The 11289-nt window shown below is 44.8% G+C and overlaps 1 protein-coding gene across 1 annotated transcript; it reads left to right on the top strand.

Annotated features, from left to right (window-relative positions):
• The first annotated feature begins 2951 nt into the window (after nt 1–2951).
• Nucleotides 2952–11017, top strand: LOC149971417 (fibulin-7-like). Its single transcript, XM_090223402.1, has 8 exons — nt 2952–3017; nt 6842–7001; nt 7455–7625; nt 8376–8501; nt 8729–8860; nt 9909–10004; nt 10413–10548; nt 10654–11017. Exons 1-8 carry the CDS (start codon nt 2952–2954, stop codon nt 11015–11017), a joined length of 1251 nt encoding a protein of 416 aa, XP_090079528.1.
• The last annotated feature ends 272 nt before the right edge of the window (nt 11018–11289 follow it).

The following is an 11289-nucleotide window of genomic DNA, read 5'->3' as shown; positions in this document are numbered from 1 at the left end:
TTAGTCTGGACCATCCCTAAGGCCAATGTATACCCTATGTAAAACAATCAAGAAAACATCAATTAAAAGTCAAAGGTGACTGTCAGTAGGCCTATCTGAGTGATCCCATGTGTAGTGTAGGGAAAGCTATATACAACAGTAGGCTACATCCGTGTTAGCACAAGTCAATTACTGTAGCCTAAACTCTTTATAAACAACAGATACCGTACTTGAGAGATAGACAAGGAGCCCAAACCGAGCAGACTTCAGTGTCACTGATCCATGAGAATAACATCGCAAACTTCTTCAGAGTCACAATGAAAATATTTATGTTTCACTGAAGGCCACAGACATAAAAAATATCTGACATGGCATTTTTTAAATTAAGGTTTTCCAAATAACAGATATTTTGTGTGTGTGTGTGTGTGTGTGTGTGTGTGTGTGTGTGTGTGTGTGTTTGTGTTTGTGTGTGTGTGTGTGTGTGTGTGTGTGTGTGTGTGTGTGTGCATTTGATGAGACTGGGCTACCAATGACTGGCATTACAGTCCTGACTATGGCATTCATTTGGAGAAATCTGCACCGCTTGTCCTATTTTCTCAGTATAGGTAACTACAGTGATTGAAGGGTGTAGCGCTGAAATAAATAGCTCATTCTGCCTTTATGCAATAGTGGGTAACACTGTGAGAGAGACCAAATAATCAGAGGTTTTCCTATGCCAGCTCTATACGACTAACGTCTGCAAACAGTACAACTAGAGAACGAGAGAAGTTTCAACAATCAGGGATGCTCACACACCATGAGGAGAAATCTCACCCATCTTTTCAGGAATCCTTTGTTACATAGTGGTCTACTACAGCAGTAGATCCCCACAAAGTCAAAAAAGACAATATAATCACCACAGTGAAACCATGAAATGTCTGCTGAACAGAAGAGTTCTGATACCCAATCATTCTCCATCATCACATCAAAACCCCCACTTTACCAACTACACCCCCGCCGCACAACACACAAAAACATCAAATGTCTTGACCATCAGTAGCAAATAATACGCGTAAATGTCATCAAAAACGACATTTCTCAATAAATCCCTCCAAACTTGAGTCTTCTCAAGACTCTGTCATTTAATTTGAGGGTTCATACTGTATTCTGTGTATTCTGTATACTGTTTTTCTGTGTTCCCCACAGAAACTGAAGGACAGGGGGTAGGGGGTGTGTATTGGGGAACCAGTTTCAACAGAACCTCAACTAGTTGTACTGTTCTGCTTCTTGTTACAGAAGGATCTCACAGTATTGAGAGCCATCTCGTGTTTCTGTATTCAATTCTCAAATCTATAAAAGAACAGACATTGTGGAGTGAGACCCCCATGCAGTGAGGCACCAATCAGTCACAAACAACTCACTGGTCATGGGCTATCGATTCTACATGCGGCTCTCTTCCCATTATCCTCTCATAGTGACATCACCTACTAGGATTAGGGAAGGTACTGTAGTAGCGCCGAGTCACCTCAGTGAGTAGGACAGAGATTCAGACATGGGGGTGATGCTTATATCACATCCTGGGCCTAGTGAAGGGCTTACAGTAGGATGGGGTACTGCACATGGGTGAGTAGGTGGGTGGGTGGCAGTGGGGAAGTTACTGCTGTGTGACTGTTGTCTTCAGTGCGGTCCTGGGTGATTTGAGACCATCATGTCAATGAGTCTTGAAAGAGACAGAGCTTTAACCCAAGAGGACGGGTGCAGAGGTCCCTGTGATGAGTGATGCAGAACCACAATCCCTGGAATAGAATGGAATGCAGAAGGGAAACATGTGTATCATAATGGACAGTGGGAGAGAACTATAGCTGAGCAAGCAGAAAAGAAAGGAGCAGTAAAGTAGAGGCCAGTAAATGCAGTACTGTTCAGTGCAGTCACAGTGGGTCTATATTACGTGGGTGGGTGGTTGAGAGGGAGGAGAGCTACAGGTGGAATCAGATCTAACTCACTGACAGGTCTGTGATGGCCCCAGCGTGGGGAATGAAACAGGACTCCTGATGCTTCAGCAGTTGGTGATTTACTATCTGGAGCTGATTATGGCATGAGAATGTTTTTATGATATGAGAACGTTCACCAGGCTAGGGGTACGACAGAACAACTAACCTTAGCTACACTTCCATGGTAGTGATGGTGTTATGTGTGTTCTGCTGGGGAGATGAGAACATAACCATTGAATTAGATGATGGCAAGGTGATGGACACTTACTCCCTGCAGAGGGCACACCTTCCCCACTTTCTATGCTCATTCAACAGTACGCTTTTTCTCTCAGGATATCTGCCATTCAAGATAACAGAAAAACACATTGGAACAAAGACTCATTGTCCATTAGGCTACTGTAATTACCTGGTAATAAGCACAAGGCTGAGTTAATTCAACAAAATGTGTGCTGCTCAAGTAGGTTATATGTATTCCTGTGTTACATAGTTATTTCCCTAGTGAAAGATGGGTTTACATTTCCTCGTAAATCATGAGAAGATGCAACCTGTATGAGTTGTGTCTCACATTACCCTGCTTGTCACCTTCCCACAGTGCCCACTGCCCAGTGGAACTTGCCTCAATCCATCCAAGCTTCCTGCAAAATTAGTTTTTCTCTCCAGTTTACAAATTCCACATCTGAGAGGCTTTCATGAGTGAGGAAATTTGCCATGTGCCTTCCAAAAATAAATACACATGCCTACGCAATGGTTATTTTGTAAAATGTGGTCAACAGGTCTTCTAGTCCCATAACCTGATTGGTTCTCGAAGAGTAAACCCTACATTCCATAAAGTTTCGCTTTGGCATCTTGTCTGACATGTGAATTAATTAATAGCATTTCTCACAAATACCACTGAGGTACTTATAAGTGCATTTTACACACTGGAAATTCACTGTACCCAGAAGATACCCAACCCATAGCGCTTCGTGACTGAGTGTATTCACAGTACAGGATTAACTGAAAATGATTTGGATGCACGCTGTCATTGTGTTCCTGTGTCTTTGTCCAATCCTCGCTGCATTTGGGAAGGTGAGTGTTTCCTGCGGTTGTCAGTGTCATGAGGGCACCTTGGCCACTATTAAGAGACAACATATGGTGTTTCTTGGTTTCATTTTGCACAGCTGCTTGGTCCAAACAAAAATGTAACTGATTTAAAAGCACGTATCACACCACATATCACAGAGTGATACGTAAAATCTAAATAAATGACTGTATTTGATATGATCATGGGTTACAATTATAATCTCTATGAGTGTGTTTTGATTCAATGTAGTCTATTGTGGTTTCTGATCTGTTTAGGTAGTCCATTAACGTAAAAACTCAGAAAACATTTCCAGACCAATTAATGATCAAATATACAGTATTCTCGGGACATAGTTAAAATTCTTGCCATTATCTAATGTCCTGAAAAGACAGTGGGTAAATTTCACACAAGATTTACAACTGAGAAAATAGACCTGAGAGAAAGATTGTCTGAATGCTCTTTTCATGGATAGGCTTCAATTCAACATCTAACACTGAGCAACGCAGCATTGATGTCTGGGTGTTGTTGAAGGTCAAAACGCATCAAGCTGAAGTGACAATCTCTTGTCAAAGTCAGGAGCCTGCAAGTCCAGCTATAAGGTCATTATCCATGCATCATGACATGGACAGATACCCATTGATAGAAATGGTGTTTGGTCGACCTCAATTCCCAGGCAAGCTGCACAAACAATTACTAAGGCCTCTTGATGCATGTTCACACACCGAGAGGCCCATCACCTCTGACGTATTTCAACACAAAACTGCTAAACCTCTCTACCTTGTCAAAGGGCAAGGGTCTATATTACAGCAGGCTGGTGTGTGTGTGTGTGTGTGTATGTGTGTGTGTGTGTGTGTGTGTGTGTGTGTGTGTGTGTGTGTGTGTGTGTGTGTGTGTGTGTGTGTGTGTGTGTGTGTGTGTGTGTGTGTGTGTGTGTGTGTGTGTGTGTGTGTGTGTGTGCTATGCCGTACTCTCTGTTGTTCAGTTAGAAATTAATGTGGAATGTCAAATTGGGACTCAATTTAGTTTTTGTCCACGTTTGGTTAAGATCATGACGTACTGTGTGGTAATGAGCTGTGTGTATAAGGAGTCTGTTCAGGTCTCATTAGTGATCTTTGGCTTGTTCTTGTCATGGCACAACTCACACTGCAGAACTGAAGCCATGCAGTGATTACATAATTGAACAAGGTCACCCAGAGTATTATTAGCTACAGGACACTTTTCCTTTCATGCAAAAACTTTCTGCATCACAGAATTCACTTAGAACAATCTAGAATCCTTGGATTAGATCACCATGTTACTGTGGCCTTCATCATTGCACTGCACACCTCTCGATTCAAAGAGCAGCTCAGAACTTACTGAAGGAGGCTATAGGTATGTTACCTAGGCACACCAAGATAATGTCACAGACACATGAAATGCAAATGCATGAAATGTTTTGCAGCGGAGGCAGAAAAAGGACATTATCGCTGGGGCACACAAACAGCAGCCTTTCCCTCCCTCCCTCCCTCCCTCCCTCCCTCCCTCCCTCCCTCCCTCCCTCCCTCCCTCCCTCCCTCCCTCCCTCCCTCCCTCCCTCCCTCCCTCCCTCCCTCCCTCCCTCCGTCCGTCCTGACTGATGTCGCTCCAGCAGCATAGCTCCCTGCTCCAGTTTCAATCAGCCAGGTGTTTTCACAGGATGACCAAATATTTACTTTTCTTACATAACTTCTGCCAGATGAAAACACTAATTGGCTTTCTGAAAACATCCATGAGCGGACAGAGAGGAGGAGGAGGGAGAGAGTTGAAGTTTAGGGAAAATATACTACTAACACTCCCTGATTTTCTCAGCCAATGGGAGGAGAGGCTGTGCCTCATACACAGGTGATGTTTACCCTCTGGGTGTTTATGCCACACCATCTGATCCCAAACAGCCTCTCCAACTTACAGTACGCCCACCCCTGCATCAAACAATGAACGCTATGAGCAAGCAACATTTTTTTCTGCCTCCAAGGAGATCATTCCACTGACTGTCAGAACTTCCACACACTTCTGGGCTGAAGAGATAGAACAGCAGAGATATGCTGGGATATGAGAAAAGACAGAATGGGAGGGTGTTTAGTGTGATGGGAATCTGTTGTGAGAATGAGTCCAGATAGGATTGGAGCCACTCTTTCTCTCATGGAGTGTGTCTTTAGTGTTTCACAGCAACCCCCTTAGACCGTACAGGAGGCCTACAGGACTTCTCTCTAGCACCATCAAGTAACACCACGCAACCTCCAAAACATAAAACTACTACCACTAGAGAACAACTCACTTTGCACAAAGGCAAAAGCCTACCAACACTACAGCCACCTCTGACTTCAAGCTCCCCATCTGGTGGTAGGGGTTGTTGAGCTGCCCATGCGTGCTCAGAACTCTTGGTTCACTTGTACAGTAGGTCAGACAACCAGGGGGAAGATGTCGCCGGCTCAATTAATTCATTCACCACATTGACTAGGCTGCCTACTGTGGACAGTGATATTAAAAACATGACCATCTGAGTGCTGATGTAGTGTTGAAGCAGGTATGTCTACTCTGATGTCTCTCCTCTGGTCTCCCCATAAACTCAGACCAGTGACCTTTTTAGCAACTGTTATGTACTGTACACTACATTCTTTACCTTTCAGTGCTATCTTAGGAAAACCCCTCGAATACTTTCTAAATGCAGTAACAAATCACTTCATGTGGCTCACCAGCTGCTAGTTTATCATTCATAACTCAAGCCAATGGACATTAACTTGTTGTTGTTGGTGAGGTCATTTCTCTGTTCTGTCCAGTGATTAAGTTGCGAGGACATTTGCCTTTGCAGTGTATGTGTAATGAACACGATGGAAGACAAAGAGCTGGTTTCAAGCGCAGGTGTTTATTTGTAAAGGACCACAGGAGGAGGCAGGTAGCTGGGTCCAGGGGCAGGCAGGTGGTCATACACAGGAGGAGGCAGGTAGCTGGGTCCAGGGGCAAGCAGGTGGTCATACACAGGGGATCCTAAGGCCACAGGACAGGCAGGGAAAAGGCTAGTAACTTCATCCGGGAGATCAGGTAGTAGGTTGATAACAGGAAATCCGATAAAGTACAGGCAGGGAATAGGCAAAAGGCATCGTTAATGAGGCAGGCCAAAACTGTCATACACGGGAGCATTACATTTTGGGAAAACCAGAGCTCCCAATAGAAGTGTGTCACAAAACAAACAATACCTCACAATGATGGGGTGCAAAGAACTTAATAGTGTGTGATAACGACATACAGGTGTGTGAACAGATCAGAATGTAGGTGATTGGCATCTGGAACCTGAGCTGCATTCAGGGGCTCTATGTGTTTGAGAGTGGGAGTTGGAAGCATACGTTACAGAATGTGGTCTGTACAACTGAGTGATGTCAAATTCTAGGAAGCTAATGTAAGAGTTAGTTCTGCCTCCATCCTCTGACCAAGTCACCTGTGTCTCACGGTCCCTGACTTAAGTTTAGATTAGGCAGTCATCTATCAACTGTAACTGCATTTCACTAGGCTACACAGAGAGCATTCATTGCCTATGTCAGTATAGGAAAAATAAGTTTGCATGCTCCTCAATGTTTTAATGGATCTTACAAACCCATGTTTGTAACCTGCCCCTTTGCTAAAATGCAGTTAAGATCTTCCTGAATTACGGCTTCTTAAAATACAGTAACTCTGCAAATGAATTGCCTTTTTGGGGATGACTCTCTTGTCAAGTTATCCCTGTATAGCCCTTTTTAACTGTTCCACTGCCCCTGACTTCCCCTGTTTCTGTTGGACAATAAAGTGTTCACCTGCTTACCATGCCCTGTCCCTGTAGGACTGTCCCAGCAGGCAGGACATGCAGAGCTCCCTAAAGCAGGTCCAGAAGCTGCTGTCGACCCACGAGGCTGCATACCTTCAGAGCCTCCGCACCCTGAGGAAGAAACTCAACTTGCTACAGAACACAGCCACCAAACAGACTGGCAAAGTAAACAATGGTAAGTCTGCACACAGCCCAAACATCAGTCAAAGACGCAACATGCAACATGCTTAAATTAGATTTCTTCATGTTCTTTTTAAGTACACTGAAATGCCTAAACTGGCTTTTAGTAGGCCTGCTGCTTTTTATTTTATAATTCAATACTAATGTTTCTGCTATTGTTGTCAACCTCATGAACGAGAACCAATCGTGATTCAGTAAGTTGTGTAGGCCTACACACAGCACAGCCGGACAGAGTAGTCCTGGTAAAACTGCTATTAGCAGAGTCACGCTGCGTTCTAAAAATTTTAACTCTGGTGGATTGTTATTCCTTTGCCACTACTGGTATGTAATTTGACATTTGGTGGTAAGCGGTAGGTAGAAATGTTAAATTTAACTCCTATGGACCTATGGCTGGAGAGTTAAGTCTTGGCTTATGTCCCCCTACCAACCGCCCCCCACCGCTTTACATATACCTGTCTAAAACTGGACACGCCTGCCAACAGCAGGAAGTTGGGAAAGGCGCAGAACCCAGGTCACGAGGTTCACTTCCTGTGTGATGCGGGCTATGAGTTGGTGGGAGCAGAGTTCAGGATGTGTCAGGAGAGCCTCACCTGGAGCGGCCAGCAGCCCACCTGCAGCAGTGAGTGACCCTACCATCTGCTACAGATTACCCTACCCCTAATCCAAACCTTAACCATTAGTGAGATTAACACATATCTGACGTGAAATCACTATCTTTTGTCAACTACCATCTACTTCTCTAGCTCCTGTCAGGTGTCCCCCCCTTATCTTCTCCTTTCCTCTTCTCTGTCCCGTCACTCATCTATTTATCTTCTCTAACATCTCTCTCACGTCCTTGTCAGCATCCTCTTTGTGCCCCCCTCTTTTCTTTATCTCCCTTTCCCTCATTTTAAACTTCATGCATATTACTAACATTTATCTAGATAAGATGGCTTGCATCCATATGCATTTCATTATCACATTTCCTTTTTATGTATTTTCATGGCCATCCAGAATGGGTTATTGAATCCAGTGACTGTGACACATAGTGATAGCAGCCCTCTGTCTTGACAGCTCGCTAACATTTAGATAACACTTCAAAGACGTTCTGTCAGACTAAAAGTCAGGCCATCCCTTTTCGCTCCAGTTAGGTTGAGTACTCACACACACGGATGCACACGCACATTCATGCTCACGCACGCAAGTGTGTGCATGCACACACACACACACACGCAGAGAGAAGGAGCTTTTCTCTTTTGGTTCATGCATCAGAGCTATAAGGTTCCACCTGTGCTTGTCAGTGAGTTAGCTAGCCAACATTTACATCAGGGCTAATATTACTTCATTCTCCTCTCTTGACTAATCCCTTACTCCTCCTGTCTTTCCTCAGACATAAATGAGTGTGGCTCGTCTCCCTGTCTGAACAGGGGGACATGTGTGGACGAGATGAACCAGTTCTCCTGCACGTGTACCAAAGGCTGGGCCGGAGCCACCTGCCAGAGCCCTGTGCCAACATGTAGGTAGAGATGCTTAAGCAATAAGGCCCAAAGGGGTGTGGTATATTGGCCAGTATACCATGGTTAATGGCTGTTCTTATGCACGACGTAAAGTGAAGTGCCTGGACTCAGCCCTTAGCAGTGGTATATTGGCCATATACAACAAAATCCTTGAGGTGCCCTATTGCGATTATAAACTGGAACCAGAACTTAGTCCTATATATATCTCTATGCTATGTCTAACTAGTAGCAACAACACACAAGGGCCAGACACCGAGGGAGACCCAGGTCCACTCCCTCTCGCTGGTTCTGGCTGGCTGGGCTATCATACACACTCAGGGCTCCAGGCAGAGCCTGCGCCTCAATACGGCCCAGTTTGGTTTTGTTTCTCTCTGTCTGTTTGTCTCATTTCTCACCCATGTGTACAGTACACTGCTGTAGGTGAGAGCCACACACAGAGTAATGGGGATTTGGATGGACTTTGACCATGACTAACACTGCTTGCACTGTGTGGGAGCCTTCTATAAGTCTATCATCCCACTCACACACAGCCCACTGATAGAGGGCTGCATGGTGCAATGGATGTGAACACTGAGGTCAGGATATGTTGGGAATCTACAGTGTTGCATGACGGTTTAATTTCATTTTTAAAAAGTTTAATGTAACCTAACATAAATTGCAAGTCAGTCTAAACCAGTGTTGTAGTACTCGAGACCGTCCGCCCACCTCACAGCTTTCATGCCACGCAGCCAGGTCAATCAAGGTGTAGATGGAGGATCACCAGATCAAGACACTGTCGTGGCCAGGGCCAATCTCCAGACCTGAACCCCAATGAAAACCTCTGAAATGTGATCAAGAGGAAGCTGGATGGTCACAAGCCACCAAACAAAGCCGAGTTGCTTGAATTTTTACACCAGGAGTGGCATAAAGTCACCCAACATCAATGTGAAAGACTGGCCAAGATGCTTGAAAGCTGTGATTGAAAATCAGGTTTATTACATGTTATTATATGAAATATTGATTTGTGAACTCTTCCTAAGTTAAAACATTAGTATTGTGTTTAAAAATGAATATGAACTTATTTTCTTTGCATTATTTGAGGTCTGACAACACAATCATTTTTGTTATTTTGACTAGTTGTCATTTTCTGCAAATAAATGCTCTAAATGACAACTATATTTTTATTTGGAATTTGGGAGAAATGTTGTCAGTTTATAGAATAAAATAAACTTTTTCATAAAAAACAAAAAAAACAAACACATACCTATAAATAGTAAAAAGCAGAGAAACTGATCATTTTGCAGTGGTCTCTTCATTTTTTCCAGAGCTGTATATTCACATGTGCGCAGCACACACAGCCTAGTTTCAGCAGAATGTCATCTGCAGGCAGCAAGAGTGCACAGCTCTCAACTGTTTTTTTGGAATAGAGCAGCTCACACATGCCTGTGTTAACACTCCTGGAGGCTACCGCTGTACCTGTCCTGCTGGATACAATGTCACCCGCGATGGACGCAACTGCAAAGGTGAAAGGAGACCACACACACTGTACCAAAGTCTCAAATGCTCCCGCAGCGCTGAACACACACACTCACACACACCATCAAATCCTTTGGCTCAAAACATGCCAGTTATGCCAGAGGAATACTAAACATTTGAATAGTCTACCACAAAGAGAAAGAAGATCATTTGGCTGAAGGATAACGAATGTTTCCTATTATTTCCTATTCGTTGTAGCAGTAATTCCATGCAATTCTGTTATCCACTGGCTGAATAATTAAACAAACCATACATCTGGTCTGAATCCATGTTTGTTTTTGTAGACAATTACAATAAATCAGTTATTTCTCTGTCTCGCTCTGTTTTCTCTCCGTCTCTTTATCTGTCCCTCACGTTTACACACATTATTCTCCCTCTCTCTCCCTGGCCTGTAGACATAGATGAGTGTGCCTCTAGACTGAATAACTGCACCCGGGACCAGATGTGTATAAACAACTACGGAGGGTTCCAGTGTGTACGTGTGGACTGCTCCCGCATACGAAACGCCACCTACAGCAAAACCTCACCCCTATGAATACATCCTCTTATAGTTAATCAAGAAAATATTTGATAACTATTTTTATCAGTGTCTTGCAATAATCCCTCTTAATGCCTATATCCTTCCCCGTTCCCCAGGCGTTGTGAGCGTAACCCCTGCTCTGTGGACAACAAGGTGTGCTCTCAGGCCCCTAACTCCATCTCCCACCACTACCTGTCTGTCGTATCCAACCTGTCAGCACCACGCACCATGTTCCGTGTGTCGACCCTCCGCCTCATGGGCGACACACTGCGTTTCTCCCTGCTGGGCCGCGGGCAGGTCCGACGCCACTTCGCGGTGCAGCGGTCGGACCGCCAGACAGGCCAGCTGGTGCTGGGGAGCCCGGTGCAAAGACCTGCTACACTGGAGGCAGAGGTGGAGATGACTGAGCTGGAGAAAGGGGTCCAGCTGGGGCGGTACATCACCAAGATCACCATGTTCATCTCCCAGTACGAGTTCTAGAGGGAGAGAGAAAGGGAGGGGTGTGAGTTGAGGGAGGCCAGCTGGAGGTGGAGGGAGAATGGAGGGAAGAAGAGTGGATATGGTGAACGGGGGGGGGGGGGGGGGGGTGGGTATGGAGAGGATTTCAAAGAGACAATAGTTTAGATAAGAGTTTGGACGAAGGGCCGTTGGCAGGGGGGTGCATGAAAGGGTACTGTGGTAAGAGTTTTGGAGTGGGGCAGTTGCTAGGGGGCTGGGAGGGGGGTAGAGAGGGTTGAAGTCCTAAGGATCAA

Source organism: Oncorhynchus mykiss, chromosome 26 (assembly GCF_057628025.1).
Source record: "Oncorhynchus mykiss isolate SJ-2025 chromosome 26, ASM5762802v1, whole genome shotgun sequence".
NCBI lineage: Eukaryota > Metazoa > Chordata > Actinopteri > Salmoniformes > Salmonidae > Oncorhynchus > Oncorhynchus mykiss.
This window is presented reverse-complemented; position numbering and strand designations above follow the sequence as displayed.

Coding starts and splice junctions, on each gene's coding strand:
- LOC149971417 (XM_090223402.1), top strand. CDS start 2,952: ATGATTTGGATGCACGCTGTCATTGTGTTCCTGTGTCTTTGTCCAATC. Junction 7,626..8,375: donor CCAGCAGCCCACCTGCAGCA/GTGAGTGACCCT, acceptor GTCTTTCCTCAG/ACATAAATGAGTGTGGCTCG. Junction 10,005..10,412: donor CGATGGACGCAACTGCAAAG/GTGAAAGGAGAC, acceptor CCTGGCCTGTAG/ACATAGATGAGTGTGCCTCT.